This window comes from Pseudopodoces humilis, chromosome 5 (genome assembly GCF_049639895.1).
Source record: "Pseudopodoces humilis isolate 2021_Gansu_Grassland_sample_001 chromosome 5, ASM4963989v1, whole genome shotgun sequence".
Taxonomy (NCBI): domain Eukaryota; kingdom Metazoa; phylum Chordata; class Aves; order Passeriformes; family Paridae; genus Pseudopodoces; species Pseudopodoces humilis.
In genome coordinates this window covers 66356068-66373788 of record NC_142204.1, presented here as the reverse complement: position 1 = coordinate 66373788, position 17721 = coordinate 66356068, and the positions used below count along the sequence as shown (strand labels likewise).

The 17721-nt window shown below is 45.0% G+C and overlaps 1 protein-coding gene across 3 annotated transcripts in view; it reads right to left on the bottom strand.

Moving 5' to 3' along the window:
• FRMD4A (FERM domain containing 4A) overlaps nt 1–17721 on the bottom strand; it is a 356654-nt gene that overhangs the window by 161329 nt on the left and 177604 nt on the right. Inside the window, exon 1 of one of the 3 annotated variants that reach the window (XM_014255212.2) lies at nt 14849–15007. The exons of the other annotated variants lie outside the window; for them this stretch is intronic. Within the exon in view, the coding sequence (XP_014110687.1) occupies nt 14849–15007 (159 nt within the window). Of the gene's footprint in view, nt 1–14848; nt 15008–17721 lie in introns of those variants that run through there. 3 annotated transcript variants of the gene reach the window in all.

The window sequence follows — 17721 nt, the reverse complement described above, 5'->3', positions numbered from 1 at the left end:
GCTGGACATAGCACCATGGATTGTGGGAAAGAGAAAGGCAATGAGCTCAAGAGGAATAAGAAAGCTAAGGAGAAATCATGCTGGAAATGCTGTACTCGCTGTGGGATGGATGTCTGCATGAGAGGCCTCATTCCATGGGTGGCAGTGAGCAGGTGCTCTTGCTGGGATCAGTGCACTCAGGGGCTCCACATTACCTTTTTCAGGACAAAATCATGTTGGTGGCCCCAACAAAAGTGCTATTTTTTTTTCAATTTTTAGCAATTTAGTAGATTTTAGCAATTAAAAGAAAGGCAGCATTGGTGTTTGGGTTCCAATCCAGTCCTTAGTGAAACTCAGGGGAGGGATGTCAGTTTAAGAAAATCATCTCAGCTTGTTTGGTGTGCAAGTAAGAGACTTCTCATCAGCTAGGTAAGCTTCTAGCTGAGGACCAGGAGAGAGCATGAGTATCCTTTCCCTGGGGAGCCTTTTCCTGGGTAAGAAGATGAAAATACAACCCTAACCTTAACCTTAACCCCCAACCCTAACCCTGACCCTAGCTCTAACCTTACACTCACCCACCCTGTCCACACAAAACACAGAGCACAGGGTGTCCCCAGGCTCTTCCAGCCCCTGTTATTCACATAAATATTTAAGGCAGAACGTGTGCAGGAGTCTTGCATGGTCTGGGGCCTTGCAGGGAGGTGCAGTGCTCACGTGCTGCCTCCCACGAGCAGCAGGACAGCACCCCAGACACTGAGTCGCCTCTGCTCAGACACCCACACGTGGAGACTGAGCGGAGCCTTTTCACCCTCACTGCAGAATGTGTGGAAAAGGACCTTAATGAGGAGAAGGAATCAAAATATTTTAAGCACATCTGCTTGGATCTGTGGGATAGAATATGGGGAAATTCCACAGGACTGGATTTCTTCTAGTTCACTTTGCTGTATGCTATCCCACTGCTGCCAAAAGGTGACAAAATTCACATCTTGATGCTGGGTTTGTCTCAGACATCTACAGAGAGAGAAACACCACCACTGTACAGTAACTGCTCTCTCTAAAAAGAGAGCAAGGGAGAGGAGCAGCAATAATAATAAAAAAGGGCAAAGATACTCTCAGCCTCTAAGGCTTATAAAAAGCAGCTTAGCCTTCAATAAGCAATTCTTTGAAAAGAAATTAATGGAAAAGGTTACAAGCCCGCTCTTGAGCAAAGCCTGTCACACTGCTCTTTCACATGGTTTCTACAAATGGAACAAGTTCGTGGCATTTCTTTTCATTTCAGATGCCCTGAAAGGCTGCATTACTCACTGGACCCTGCATTTTTCCCTTCCCAGTTTGCACAATGCACTGAGGAATTCCTGGTGGGTGATGCAGTGGGAGATGCACGCTGAGCCCAACCTGCACGCCCTGCACAGCCAACAAAACAGCACCCACTGCTGCCTCTGATGGGACACAAGGAACCCTGTCCATCCAACCCCTGCTTTGTAAAAAAGAAACCACAAAAGGAGGAAAAATATCAGCAGCTGCTGGAATAGCGCTGTCCCTCCACCCACAGGAGATGGTCATGGATGTGGTGCAGTTGGGAAATGGGGTGGGAAACGGACCCTGAGCTTTTTAAACATAGGGTTGCCCTTCTCATGCAGCCAGGCTCTGTCACTAGGTGGTACTGTGCATCACAGCTTCGTGCCTTCTCCCAATTCCTCACTCCTCTGCCCATTCCCTGGGTTAGATATTTTACTGGTAAATATGGTGTTTTGAGAAAGGGGAACTTGTTTAAGTCCTCTCACTGATCCTCACTTCACAAATTTTATTGTTGAATACAATTAAAGACTCTGATTCAGCAAATACTTGGGGTTGGTGCCTGACTTGGGTTTCTGCTGTCAAACAGCATCTGTTTGAGGCTGCCTCGTGAAGCCATTTAGTGGTGGGTTGTGACACTTTTCAGGTGCAGATGCTCAGGCTCATGAAGGGGAAGGAAAACCCAAAGAAACAAGGAATGGTTCTATGACAACAGGGAAAGATATAAGATCTTAGTTTTTTTACTTTTTTTTTTGGTAACAAAACCCCTTATTAGTCTTATCACTGCCTGGAAAAGGACAGTTGAGAGATTTGTTGGATTTTCACTGTGCTCCTTCAGACTCCTGGCAAAAATCCAAGTTCAAGGGATTTGAAAGAACCTGGAAAAGAGGATACTTCTTGCTTGTGCAAGAAAGTCTGAGCAGCCCAGCACAGCAGGACCACATAACACACCTGCCCTTGCTTCCACACCAGGTCCTGCTATACATGCTAGTTAATCCAGCTCTGCCTCCTGATTTATGGTCTCTGCCCTGCACAGTAGCTTTGCTCCTATCAGCCCATGGTGTGGAAGCTGTCCCTTGCATTTGCAAAATGAAAGCCCATGACTAGACTGACTGCATGAATTTGGTACTAAATGATGGTGCTCTCTCTCATTAAGAGGACTCTTCATTATGCACTTTTACAGCTTGGCAGAGGTCTCTTGTCAAGTGCACTTTTAGAAACTCGGATTGTCCTGAAGCAATTCCAAACAATGGAGGAGGAAACACAGACACACAGGCATCAAAGTCTTGCAAGATCCCAAGATGCTGCAGCGTCCTTGGCAAAGCTGGGTGCAGAGCCCAGTGTCCTTGTCTCAGGCCAGGACAATGGATCCAAGGCAAATTTCTCCTTTTAAATTGACATTGCTATTCATGTCTTTCTTTCAAAAATGAAGCAGCTTATTCAGTACGTCCCAGCATTCAGCTACCCCCAAAAGCCTCCCCAGTCCAGAACAGCATCAGAACAACTGCTGATTTGAGATCTAGCTTTGTCCTAATCTGACTCCAGATTCCACATGGCTCTTACAGTACTAATTTAAAACTCCCTTTATTTTTATAGCTATGAAAACTGTCAAATGTTACCAATTCTGCAGATTTCCCAAACTGCCAAACGACCCAGCAAAATCCTTTTGGAGTATTTTTTCTGAGTGTGTTTCATTTTGCATGAAGACTTTAAGGGTATTTTGAAATAAAAGGATGAGCATATTGATGGGTGATCAAAATGAGGTCAGTGATGACTACATAGGAGACTTCTTCAAATAGCTGTTCCCATGCTCCACAGCTGCTGCACTACAGTGCTCAATCACTCAGCTGTTCTCACTCCTGGGATGCACCATGGACTTGTGAAGCAGCACTTGGCATCCTGAGTGGCATTTGGGTTTTTCCTCAGAGGAGGTTAGGAGCAGTGTCACCTGCAAGCACTTTAATTTGCTTATGAACAGGAGATAAGGGTGCAACTCAAAAACAGGCAGAGCAAAAAATACTGGAATGCAAGAGGACAAACAGCAGATGGAAGGGAAGCAGGTATGCATGAATCTGTAAGAGGGCAGACTGGTATTTCAAGGGCATTGCAGCTCTCCAAGGCTGCAGGCTTGTCATCACTTTGGGTTTGTCACCCTGCTCCAGTCTCATACCTGCTACTCAAACAGCACCCTGGCTGAGAATGAAAGAGGAAAGCACATCCCACAAAAAGATGCATGTGAGTAGAAAGATTTGGAGAAGACTTCTCCTTTGAAAAAAACTCTGGAGAAAATCCCAAGAGGCCATCCAGATATACTCATCCCTAAAACACAACAAACTTGTGAGACATGGGAGCAAATGTCCCACTGAGAAAACTTATGACTACTCTGTATTAATATCAATTAATCTCTGGAGACCTGCAAGGTGTCCTGAGCCCTGTTAGAGGAGATGGGGACTCTTGAATGAATTCCAGGATAACGAGATCCACTGAGAGTTGGGTTAGTGAAATGAAAAGGGATGCGGTAAAACAGCATTATCAGCTTCGACAGAAATTAGCTCTTCCCACCCTTGAGCATTCACAAACCATTTCGACACCGTGTATTCCCTGCTGCACTTCCCTTGGCCAGGTTTCATTTAATTCCAACACTCCCAAGTCTGATGCAAGAGGGAGGGGAAGCCCTAATGGCTATCATGTCTTTCCCATCCACAGCTAATGGTTAAGACCTTACCCATGTAGATTAAAAAATGAGAGATAGTGGCCTAGGCTGAAGGTGAAGTGGGTAGATGATGGTCCTGGGGAACCCTAGACTTCTGCAGGGCAAATGGATTCATCTTTCCTGGACACCCCAGCTATTGTTAGGAAATATTTAATGTATGAACTTTTTGCTTTATATATGAACTGTAAGATGAGATAAATCAGAGGAATCAGTCTGTGCTTGTTAAACCATCTGTGGGTAAGTATGTGATTAGTTTTGCTGTTACACATTCTCCCACTCGGGATGGCAGTGGATTATTTCTTGGAGCCAGTGTTGATCACCAGCACCCAACAGAGGGCCAAGGCTTAATTCCTTCTGGCTGGTTTTGTGTTCACAGGGAGAACATTCTCGTGGCTTATCCTTGCAGTGCGACTCCTTGGCAAAGCCAAGGGCAGCACTTGAACCTGGGGCTTTCACTTCAGGAGCACCCAGCCAACCCCTTATGACCCGTGGATGTGAGCCAGAGCAAGGACAGCATCTCCAGGCTGGGCTGACTGAAGCCTTTTGCTGAGGCTGGGTAATGAAGGCCACAGATGGGAAGGACTTTGGTGAGGATGTCCCTGCACAGAGGGCTCCTCACCCACGCCAGGACATCCAGGCACCGTGCCATACAATAACATAAAGAAAAGCCCCGGGTGCAGCCCCCTCCCAGGTTTCACAGATGATGGCTGTTTATACTGGCTCTTTCACAAGAATTTGGGATCTCAGTTCTGTGCTATATTTAGGCTGCAAAACTACTGATATTTTTTTGGTCATTGGCCTTTGACACACAAGTGTATTTTCTGAGAGGAAAAAATTTAGCTCTTGTCTAAGTGGTGGGAAAATACAACCCCCAGAAATGTTAAATTTTCTAAAACTGGAGCCAGGAGTTAGGAGCTGACAAGGGGAGTTTACATTATAAATACAGTCTGTTGGCTGAGCCAAATGTTTAAGGCAGCCTGGTGTTGGAGACCCAGGGTCTGGGCTAGCAGGACTCAGCTGGCTCCTGACACTTAGGACATCCTGATTATTTACATTTCAGCTTTTACCATAAGAGGAAGGAGAGCTGTTAAGAGCTTATTATCGTGGGATGAAGGGGGAAGAAGTTGAAACTGGGACACAGTCTGTTACTGAAACATGTCTGCAAAGCAACAACTTGTGTTTAGGAAAAAAAAGAAGAAAAAAATTTCCACTTCCAGATTCCAGGTCTGAGTGTGTTGCATGACTGGGATCCAAGGGGAAAGGATTTCTGAATTTTGCTTGAATGAAAAGAATTGCTTGAATGAAAGAATCCCTTTGTAGGAGGTTATGACTGATAAATTACAAGAATGTTTGTGATATGATATAATAGTGGCAATTAAAAGACAGTTCAAATGATGAATGCCTGAGAATATGCAATGCAGTGAACTTCCCAGAACCTCTGTTTTCTGAGATGAACACTGGCTCTATTCTCACTTTAATTAGAAATTACCCAACTCCTGTGCTGCTTATTCCCCTTCCTACTTTACTACCTTCTTATCCCAGTGGCTGCTCTGATATGATTTGTCTGGCACAAACGGTTCCTCATTTGCAGTCTGGTTTTGAAAAAGCCCTGATTGATCACCTGAGGTTTTGCAAAGCCCAGCTCAGCCTGTAGCCCTGATGATACTCAAAGTTGTCTCAGCTGTGGCTGTGCACATGAGGACCTCAATGACTCCAGGCTACTGTGGCTGTGGGGCTCTAAAAATATTAAAAAAAAACTTAAAAAAAAAAAGAAGAAAAAGCAAAGGTCAACCCAAGTACAGCAACTTACAGTAACATAAAGATTCCCAGCCCTCAATCAGGCTCTCCTCATCATGAGCTTTACTGGCATGGAAATGACTGTACAAATGTGTTAAGCCCCTGAACACAGAGGGGTTAAGATCAAGCCTCATAGAAGTGGAACAAAGCAGGTTTGCAGTGACTGTAAAACCCACATTCCTGCCCTCCTGGAGCTTTATGAGGGCCCCTCAAGTCCCAGCGTTCAGCAGCTCCAGCAGCACAGTGAAGTTGGTGAGTAACTGCACACAATGGTGCTTGCAAGTTATGCAATGCTGCAGACAGGGGGTGACTCCTGCCAGGTGCTGGACAGACATTAATCCCCACTGGGGGGTAGATGGAAGTTCAGAGATGGAGGAATTTGACCTTGGATAACTTTTTGTAGTTGAGACTTAGCACTGGCTGCCATGCAGAGCTCTTCTCCAGGAGCAGGGGATAGGACTGACCCGAAATGACGCTTTTGTCAGCTGTTTTGGAGTCTCAGAGGACTCACATGGTTCAAAAAAGACGCCTCCTGAACTGAAAGGAGAGAAAGGGTTTGAAATCCCATAACAATTTCCCTCCAGCTTGGGCTCATAAGCTTCCAATTTAGGAAAACAACAACCATCCTCTGCTGTGAGCTCACTTGAACACATGCAGTGCATAAGAGATTTAAATGAAGAGTGTTACAGATGAATCAAAAGGAGTGGACACTAGAAATTTAAACTTTATATTTAAACTTAAGAAGTAATTAATGTTCAAATGTTGCCTGTAGCCACTTGCAGGTGTCAAAAGTGCACGGGTTTATCCTCCTCAATCCAACCTGGGGGGGGACAGAGGGAAAAAAGAAGGGGCAAGCCATCCCTCAACTTCAATGCCTTCTGGTACTTGGATGACATTCAGAGTCTTTGTTCTGTTCTTTTTTGCTACTACAAAAGAGTCATCTTTGGAGTGCCTAATTTGGCATGTTTTTTCCCCAAAACTCCCATGGCCAAGAGCTCCTTTTCTCTCTTAACAATTGGATGCTGTTGGTTGGGTGTGGAGAGAGTTTCTGCAAGAGCACAGATGATTCATGGCAGCATCTTGGATGCAGCTGCAAACACAGACAGGGCAGGACTGCCTCAGTGGCACCAGTCAGCTCCACCTTTGCTCCAGGAGAACATCTGAAGGAAATGGCATCCATTGCACAAGGACTTTGGTGGGGCCTCAAAAGCCATGTTGCAAACAGTGAAGGAAAAAGCCTTTTTTCTCCGTGATCATCTTCTCTTATGCAAGAGAAGAAACATGTGGAAGCCTGATGGGACTGGACCTGTTCTGGGGCTACTCTGAGTTGTATATTCAAGATGGATTTCTCTTTGAGGGAGAAGGGATTGAACCAAACAAAAATGCTGCAGGCAAAACTCCCTGCTGTTTTCAATTACTTTAGAGGATTGAAGTGTTCACAAATGTCTCCCTGGGGAAGCCAAGCTCTTTACCAAAAGCAGGTTCCTGGCATCCTGTCCCAGTACAGAGCAAGTTGTGTTAACTCCAGCAACTAAAGCTTGATGACTCAAGCAGGACTGCTGGGCACAGTCCTGATGGTTGCTGACCTTCCTGCAGGCTTCCAGAATCCTCCACTCTGGCCTTGGATGACGTGTATTTAATCACAACAACATGACTGAGCTCTAGGTCACAGGACTGTGGGTGTTTAATACTTAAGCATGCAGTTGGGTTTAGCAGTCTCAGCTCTTTCTGGTCTCCACACAAAGGGCTTGGCACCTCTAGAGAATGATTTGCACAAGACACCTATCTTGGAACGAATCAGCATGGATTAATTGCCTAATTATTGATAACAAAAGGAGCACAAAATGCATCCCATCTCATGATTCTAGACACTGAGCAGAAAATAGCTAAGCCTAGGAAGAAGCAGTTCAGACCTGGCTTCTGCAAACAAAAGGGGATCAAAAAATATTTCCCTTGCTTTGCTGTAATATGCATTTCTGTGATAAGCAGGGTGAACTGCTGGAGGTTGTCTCAGCTGAGTCTCAGTTTGTATCCCTGTGAAGAGCACAGTTTTTATCCCTTGCAGACTAAAGCAAAGATGGTGCAGGAACACCCAAGTCATTGGTGATGGACTTCAAGAGAGCTTGGCTTTGGGACAGACTCAAATCCACCCTAGGAACAATTGAGCATTGCTTGTGGCTGCTCAAGCTGCTTGTGGCCTCTGTAGGCTGCACTGGCAATCCAAACTCATTTATTAGTGGGGTGGATTTAACACCATGAAAATTTTCCTGTTCCAAATGGGGGCAGCCAGACTCCTCTCTCCTGCACAGACTGGAACTGGAGGTTGAGTGTTTCCCACAAGGAGGCAGGTTGGAAGAATTCACAGGGGAGCAATCCAACACCAAGTACACCTCCTCTTTTAAGAGGCTGCTGTATTTATTTAACAAAAACTAATCTCTGTCTCAAGACTTGACCACTCAGTCTCCTCCTACCATTCCTAAAAGTTCATGTAAAGACAAATAGGGGGGGTCAATGTTGGTTGAAGGTCCCCCTCATTTTCTAGCAGCACTGGATGAGCTGCAGGCCTTGGAAGACACACAAATGTTGTTTTTGCTAATAATTGGTGAGCACAAGCCCCAGCCTGCTGCAGCTCCATGTTGGCTTTAACAGGAAGGTAGCACAGCAATCCCTGAGGTGATTTAATGGCTCAGGTTCAGCCATTGCCCAGCACACTTCTGGAGCTTTTCTCTGCCCTCCAGGAAAGCCCTGAGCCTCTTGTCCTGCCCCACAGCTGCCTTGGGACAGTGGAAGGAGAGATCCCCACAAGCTATTGAGGGGAGTAGGTGTTTGTTCAGGAGGCAAAAGGGTTATTGTCCCTCCACTGACCTCAGTGCTCTGAGGGGTTATGGTGGGGCTGGTGGCAGTGCCACAGATCCTACCAGATTGTCCCAGCCCTTCCCAGCCCCACAAAGGCAGGAGAAGTCTGTATCAAACGCTGAAGGCAAATTTACAGTGTGCTATAAAAATACCTGGGGGTGGGAACTTAGTGAACACTTGTAGTGTTCATAGATAACTTCAATGGAAATGGCTTGAGGTTTCCCCACAAGCTCTTTTAAAAAAAAATAATTCTGTCTGTTGGATATGATTTCTGTCAAAAATGAATTTTTAGCTTTTGCATTTTCTCTCTCCTCCTCTCACTGTCTAACCCTCTTTGCTTCTGCTTGTAATGAAGATGGGGTGAGAAACTCTGCAAGCCACAAGTTCCTGAGCTGCCTTTGGAAACATGTGAGACTCATTTGGCCTTTCTGCAGTGGATGGTTATTTTTCCCTCTCTTTTTTTTGGTGTGATTTTTGTTAGTTTGGGTGTTTTTGTTGTTCTTTAGGTTTTTTGTGGTTTTTTGTTTGCTTGTTTTGTTTTTTTCCAAGAGAAGCAGTTCAAATTTCATAAATGCTTAAATATGTAGCAATAAAGTTTGAGGAGTCTCTAGGGCATCTCCAGAGACTGTGGACTGGATCAGCAAAGAGTGCTGGGGAAAACAAGTCACAGTTGCTTCCCCACAAAAGTGGGGATTAGGCAGACTGCAAGCCTAGGGCCTGAAGCCTCCTGAACCCCAGCTGCACCGGGGCATGGCAATGTTCTGAGAACAGGGCAGTGGCCAGCAAAGAGCCCTTTGAGCTCAGCTCCACAGGGCATCAGTGCCCACCTCCACCACTGTCCTTATGAGCATAAAGTCAGCAGCCCCACTGAAAACCCCTCTGCCCTGCACCAGAAGAGAAAGGACCTGGGTTTGCTGTCTTTAAGGGAGTCAGAAACAGCTCCTGAGACCTGAGCAAGGTCCCATGCTCTCTAGTTTAGTTAGTTAGTTAACAAAAGTGAGTTTTCTTGGCTCTTTTCCCCTGCCCACCCAACACTCCCACATGCCTAATCCCCCATTTCCTCAGCCTTCATCGTGCTGGAGCTGACTAGATTAATGGGAAATGTTAATATGTCAGGCCTGGAAGGAAAGCAAAGAGCTGGTTGTGTTTGAATTCCACATTAATCTACTTGGTGATGAAGCTATAAATCAAAACCTGGAAATTTTGCCAATCTGAGATGATGTGTTTAACATTTCAGCCCTTTCCTTCCTCCCTCTTGCCCAGCATTGCTTTGCACAGCCTTTTACAGCAGCAGGGCAGGCGTGCAAAATTCTGCTCTTTCTCCTGTATCTTTAATTAGATTAAACATAATTAGATGTCTTCAAGACAAGTGGGGTGAAGAATGATGCTGAAACAAGAATGGAATTTCCAAATTGTTCCTATCTGAGGAGGAAGACCTTGTTTCCTCATTGAGTACATGGGGTTGTGGGGATGTCTCAAATCCCACCATAAAATGGAAACAGTCTGTCCATTTTCTGATGCCAGAAAACCACCAGATGAATGAGGGAGAAACCCCAAAACTCTCCAGGTCAACTTCCCAGTGCCCATGACAGCTGGGGAAAAAAACCATCAGCACCCCATGGCCAGCAGTGTGAATTCTGTGGGAAACACACCTGAGGTGCATTCTCCTCAGGGGAAATTATAGGGTCTGGCAAGTAGAATCACAGAATGGTTTGGGTTGGAAGGAAGCTCAAAGATCCTCTAGTTCCACTCCCCTGCCATGGGCAGGGACACCTCCCACCAGACCAGGTTGCTCTGAGTCCCATCCAGCCTGGCCTCAAACACTTCCAGGGATGGGGAATCCACAACTTCTCTGGGCAACCTGTGCCACTGCCTCACTGCCCGACAACATTTTCTTCCTAATAGCCAAAATTAAACTTTTTGCTAAAGTACAGAAAATTCCATGAATTTGCATATCTGCCAGCACAACAAAAGCTCTTTCCTCTCCCTCATTTTAGATTAGCAGCCAGCCCCAAAATTCTACATCCAACCTCCTTCCTTAATTCCATTGCCTGTAACTGGACATGTGGGGAGCAATGAGGTACTGCAGACAATTCTGCACCTGTGCCCATAACCTGAATGAGGAATTTAATCTGATTCCATCTCAGTTTCTATAGCAGTAAAATTACTTAACTGTCTTTCCAAGTACTTGGTGGATAAGAAGCACTGCTGTCTAGAGAGAATGAGGAATTAAATATCTGTGAGTGGCATCCTTGAGAGATGGCTCTGCATCCAATGGTCTGCCTCTGACTTGGTAGGAGCAGTTGGTGGGATTTTAAACAGTCAAGACACATAAACGCATTTTTACTGTAGATGTAGGTCCCACACTGCCTAATGTTCTTTGACATTGCACAGGCATAGCTGGGAAACTAAAACATTTGTTGATGGATTTGGAGATTAAATAAATAGTGAATTATCTGCAGGATGTTAAAATGCAGAACTGACTGCCTATCCCATAATAATAAGCCAGCCCTCCCCCAGTACTTCTTGAAATGTGAGTATTTCTGCAAAAGCAGGCACTGTGTTAGTTCACAGGGCCATTTGTTTAGTAGGTCAGAGCAGTCAGACATCTGGGCATTGGTAAAAATACATCCGACAGCTCGGTGACATCTTGCACAACTGACTGTCTGAGAGCCTCGACTGGAAGTTTATTATTTGTTCATCTCCTTTTTCAAATGAATTCCGATCATGCAGTCAGAAAACCACATGGTGGATCACAAAACACAATTAAAATGTAGCATTCCTTACAATTAAAATATAGCAAGTGCGTACTAGCCCCACTGAAAACAGATCAAGGCAAGAGGTTTGTTTCAGACTGGGCAGACAAATGTGTCCCTGGGAATCACAGCAGACTTGGGGGAAGACTTATTTACTGGGGAAGAAATGCAGTCTGAGACAGATGATTGTACCCCTCAGGGTACCAAAAGCCTCTAGCTCTCAGTACTGCTCAGATGGCCTGAGTACCAAAGCACTGCTTACAGACAGTGAAAAATAGAGTCACACAGCATCCCTGACAAAAACCCAGTCTGGAGACCAAGAATGAAGGAACAATTTTTTGATTGTTTTAACCTATTTTATAGCAACTGCTGCTCAGAGTGCAGCTTCAGCAAGTCCAGACTGCCAATTGCTGTGTCAGATTGTATGTGAAGACTGAAGTGTTTCAGATACCACTCTAACCACTGCAGCCAGCATTACCCCAAAACTGCTATTTCATCTATCTCTGCTAAAGCATTGGTGCTGATTTCCTGAGAGCAAAGAAAGTAAAGTCTCTCATAATAAATAAGGGAATTACACTGATTATGTTGATGCCTGGAGCTTGTTTTGTTTTCAAGAAGCCATTGCCTCTAATATTGGCAGTAAATCTGTACCCTCTGTACAGTGTTGTCTTAGTTTTTATATATTTTGTAGATGGGACAGTAGAAGGGAACTGGAAAGTTTTGGAATGTTTGTGTGGTGTAGACAATAGACTAGGGCAAGGATACAAAGAAATTATCTAAGTCAGAGCCATACCCAAGCAGCCACAATCCTGGCTGGTGGAGGAACTGAGCTGTCCCAGTGCTGTGTGCCCAGCAGTGTGGGTCCTGCTCAGCCAGAACCTGGCTGTGTGCTACACTGCTCTGCTACCCCCAACTCTGTCTCAGCAAAAGGCATCAGGAGCAGAGATGCACTGAGATGTGATAACTCAAAGGAAAACACAAAACATACTTCTCAGAGTATGAGAAAGCATGGCTTCATTTTACAAAGTTGACTAATGTTTCTCTTTAATGTTTCTTTTTAGGGTTTTTCTGGTTCTGGTACCAGGCAGAAGTCCTACACTGCTGTGCTTTGCTCTCAAGGTACAGTAACAACAGGGGTTAATATATAGTAACAACAAAAACTAGCATAGTCAAGAGCTTATTTGCTCATCTAAATAATCACCAATGGAAGAAGTTTCTGTCTCTGGGAAGTGATTAAACTGTCAGGCTTTCTGTCCAAGCAATACTCTACTAAAATACCCTGCCAGCATTTAAATTGGACAATGCTGGCTACTGGAGGAAATGCATTTAGGATTAATAAGTGTAGAGTTAGCTATCAGCTCATGCTGGCTGCTAATAACACTGCTGCTGCTGGAACTCCGCAGTGATGAGGTATGAGATGCCTTTTCCAACAAACCTCCACCCAGCAGCAATTCTCCTGGTACCTGACCCAGCATTTCAGATCCTCTCCAAAGAACTGCAAGCTCATGGGCATTGACAAATAAAGTGATGTGGTTTTACTGAGCTTTTGCAGATGTTCACAGATTCTATCTGAGAAACAAACAACTATTCAAGTCCATGCTGACCTGTGAGCATCTTTCAGGCTGCATTAATACTTTTTTGGGAGGGAAGAGGGACACCTTTCCTGGTCTTTTTTCATTGGTGACTCTGGCAAAGGGGAATAATATGCCAGGATCATGATATAATGTCATGGGGGATGGCTCAAGGCATGTGCATTTGTGGATATGCTCAATGCTCACAGCAAGATAAATCTGCTGAAAGAACACCAGTCCTGGGAGTCTTCACAGGCAGTGGCATCCCCTGATGTGTGGTGCATAGGTTGGGATACATGATCAGTAATCAGAATCTGGACATATCTGAAAATCAACTCCTTAGGTTTTTTTACATAGGTGGAGGGTAAAACTGAGGTTCAGCATTGAGCCCTCTTGCTTCCCCCTCCCCTTTCCCATGCCCATGTGAGCTGAATGGCTTCAGGTTCAAGTTCTTAAGACAAGCTTCAGAGAGGGTGGGGGAGCCCCACACCATTGGCAGCCTCTGCACAGACTGACCTCTGAGTTCACCTCAGCCAAGAGTCAGCAGAGCCCAGGGAGGGCAGCGTGGCTCACTTGGGGCCATCTCAGTGGTGTATCTCAGGGCGGTTTCAAAGCCAAGCTCTGGGGAATGGGTTTGTGTTACTGGCTGCCGGTGTCTTCTGGAACAAACAAATACTTAAAATAAAAATGCTGCCCATGCTTGCTGAACTCCAAAGACCATAAAATCTATTCCTGAAGTCTGCTGAAACCAGAGGATGATTTGAAGCTGGTTCAAAGTTTACTGAAATTACTAAGAGCCCTGCCCCAGTCTCCCACTAACCAATACACACAATTTCTACAGGCTTTTAATCTATTGCCTTCTGTATGACTTGGCTTCACACATGGAGACTTCCAAAGCACAGGAAAAGCAAAATACCAAGTAAATGGGAGTAGCAGAAAATCCATTTTCCAAATGCAAATACCAATCAGTCACTCCAGTGTCCAGCATCAGACAAATCTGTGGAGATGATAAATATTGTAATGGTCTTGTCCCCACAGCAGGATAAATGTCTAGCCTCAGTTGTCTAAAGCTGATTTAAAAAGCAGACAAGCTGGTGGGTTTTCATTGCAACCTGGACTCACCTTTGGACAGGAATGAGTTGCTTTTCAAAATGACGTTCAGTACTAGTTCATTCTGTGATGTTCAGTTTGCTTAACCCAGTTTAATCAGCCTCAGAAACACACACAGTTTCTTACAGCTGTGTCACTATACCTCAAGCTGTAAGCAGTTAGTGTAACTCTAGAGAAGCCAGTTGTCCAAGCCCCAAAGCTCTCTATACCACATAAACCATACATCAAGCAAACCAGAAATTTTCAGCAATCAGAAGCCTGGGACTTTGCAAAATGAAGCAGTCAGAAGGCATTGCACAAATCACTTAGGGATAATTAGTGCTACTACAGTTGAAAACCCTCTGCAAATGCCCATTTTCCACAGATTAGGTGCCTTTAGGCATCCTTTCCTCTGGGTAAATTATAAATTATCCCTGTGCTGTAGGGACAGCCTGAGGATGCAGAAAAGCTAAGGTTGTACTTATGAGTTTAAAGCTCAAGGGGATATAGCAGATTGAAGCTTAATTTGCTTTCACTTATTCCCCCCGCTCCTCTGTGGAAGTAAGAGTTTGGACCTGTGTTCCACCATGGGAGACCCTATCCCTATCCTTCAAACCAAAAAGTTTCTCCTGCCACACCTCCCCTGCCCACAGCATCCCCTCTGTCCCACCGCTTGTGTCGGACCCAAAGGGGTTGGTAGGAACAGGACAGGACCCTGTGAGACTCCCAGGGGGTCTCCCCATTGCAGCCTTGGGGTTTGAGGGTCTGGCCTGGTGTTTTGTTTACCCTACCTGATAAACGTCTCTGGAAATGCACCATGGCTTCAGCATGAGCTGCAGGACCCTCAGGTTTCCAAAGCGGCAAGTCCTCAGAGCCCGGGATGTCAGGCTCCACACCAGGCTGTCCCAGCTGTAGAGCAGATCCTCAAAGCCAAAGAGCACAGCAGCCATGCCAGCTCCCTGTGTGAATCACCCCAGATTCCCTGCTCCGAGGCAACCAGCTAATCCCAAGGCGCCTTATGAACTGCAATGTTAAAGAGTCACTGAAATTTCCATCAAAGAAGGAGAACGAAAAGCAAGGAAAAAAAAAATCAAACCACCAAACCACCAAACCAAAACGGACAACAAAAACCAGCAGCCAAAATAAACTGTTTGGGGATGTGTCTTTCTCCCTTTGCACACGCCCTTCAGGATGTGGTTTCTCCCTCTGTGTATCTTCTCAGAGTGAGTCCTGCTGCACCCAAGGATGAGCAAGGAAGAGGTAAAAATACCTCTCCTGACTTAGGAAGGCATTTGCACATCCCTTGCAAAGGACTTCTTGGTAACACTGCATCACTTCCCAGCTCTCTGCTGCAGACCCAAGAAGCAAACTCGGATCCAAAGTCATCACTTTGCATGCTCAGTCCTGGGACTCCATCCAGAGGGAAGAAAAAAGCCGCTCACTCTCCGTCTGCCAGCATTCCCAAGACATTCCACTATTGGGCTTAACTCTTTCAAACACTCCCAAAGAACATCTGAGAAGGCAGCTCTGCCACGTGCAACATTTCATCCTTTCATTTCGTGTTAACTCCACATTGCACTGTCACACTCCTGTCTTTTTCCCACCCTGCTGCTTGTTCTGGAGCCTTTGTGTGTTTTGAACTCGTAAGGGAACTTAATCTTTACATGAGAATTATGCAACAGTCTGCAAAGCACCGTATTTACCCAAGGGGTGATATTTTTGAAAGTTGATGGCCTTTTAATATCAGTCTGATTCAGCTGTTGTGGAGATATTTTTAACCCTTGGTTAGCTCATATTCATAAGGGTGGGTCTCATCTGAACAAGCCCAGGAGGAAGTTCCAGAAGAACTGGATGCCAAAACACCCTTTTTGGTCTGTGGACACAAAGATTCACTCCTAGCATCCTTTCCTAAAATAAGTGCTGAGAAGAGATCAGTTCCTTGCCTGTTTCCCCACAGGAGCAGACTTCAATACTGTCAACATCTATGATGAGCTGAGCTGAGGGAAGTGGTCCAGTGAAGGCGAAAATAAATTATCAAGATGAAGATTTTGCAGTTCAGTTAAATCACCACAAAATCATGGAGTTAAGTTGTAAGACATTTTCCAACTAAATTTAATGAGTGCTTCTTGTTCCTATTTAATCACCAGGTGGGGAAACTGAGGTTGGAAGTATTTTTATCAAAGGCACAGTGCAAGCCAGTGCCCTTGGAGACAGCTGCCTGTCAGTGCTATTTTTCACTCATTTTACTCTCCCTTCAGAGGAATGTGTGCAAAAAGGCCACAGGATCTGGAGGGAGCAGACAGGAGTCAGCTGGGGAACGCCTACATGGAGGCACTTCCTAGGAGGCACTAGAGGGGTAGGCAGGACAGCCTGAGCTGAAACCATGAAGGGACTTGCACATACAGAACTCCTAAAACTGCTGGGTTAGCAGAGGTGAGAAGGCATAATTTCCAAAAAGCCTCAATGTCTTCCCTGATTCAACTCCCTGGATAGGGAAGAAGCAGGAATATTAATATCTGCTTGATTTTCTGTAGGTCTATCCCACCATGACCCCATCCATAATTCCTTCTTTGAGGACTGAAGGACACGAAGTGAGCTGTGCGTCACAAAGGCACGAGGATGCTCATCAGCTCATTGACAGGGCAGGTGGAGGGCCAAGAAAATACAGCTGCAAAATTCATCTTCTCAGCCTAATTGCTTCTTCAGGACTTCGTTTTTAGAGCAGTTTCATAAAATATGGTAATAAAGTTGTAATAATGTTTCCTTTAAACTTGTTAGAAGCTATTCATTCTGCAAAGTGCAGTTTTCCTTCCTCCTCTCCCTGTCCCTGCCTGTTTTCCTGGTGTCCAGCCTTTGCTGGAATCTCCCTCTGTTCATCCTCTCTTGGTTATTTTCCTTCCTTTAAACTCAGTAACACAGCTCTTCTGTTAGCAGCAATGTAGACAAGGGACCAGGAACATCTCCATTATAAAGCCTCATTTGGAAGAAAGGAATTTTTCGTATATATATATATATATATATATATATATATACAGAGAGAGAGAGAGAGAGAAAGAGGTGGGGGGATAACTTGACTAGACAATATTTGCTTCAGGCTACAGCCTGATATATGAGATCTCTGCCTGGGAACACAAGAGAGGAAAATAAAGAAATGTGTTTGATAAAGGAAAACAGAGGGGGGAAAAGAAACCATAGCAAGTGATTGCTCTGGGATGTGACCTAACCCCTTTGGTATTCTGGAAAGAGGAGAGGAGGGGAAATGGAAGATATACCGCAGTTTTAAAATTAGCTGCTCCATATGTGCATCAAGTCTTTCCTTATGGCTGAAAGGAGATTTTCAGCCCCTGTCCCAACTCGGTAATTACTCAACAGATGAGGGAAGCTCTGAAGGAGGCTTTTCACTTGGCTGATGACATAATCAGACTTTCTGAAAACAGTTCTCCTATGTATTTATTTAACTGATAGACTGGAGCAGTCTCCTTAGGAGTCACCTGAGTCTACAGAAGGCCCAGTGAACATTTCAGTGGATAGATTTACCTTCATGATTAGAGCAGATTGTCTGGTTTCCTGAGGAGGTTTTCCTGCTGACCCAAGACAGAGCATTTTTTGAGAGGGTAAAAGTCTGAGTACAGATTGTTCAACCCACCTTGCAGGACACAAAGGA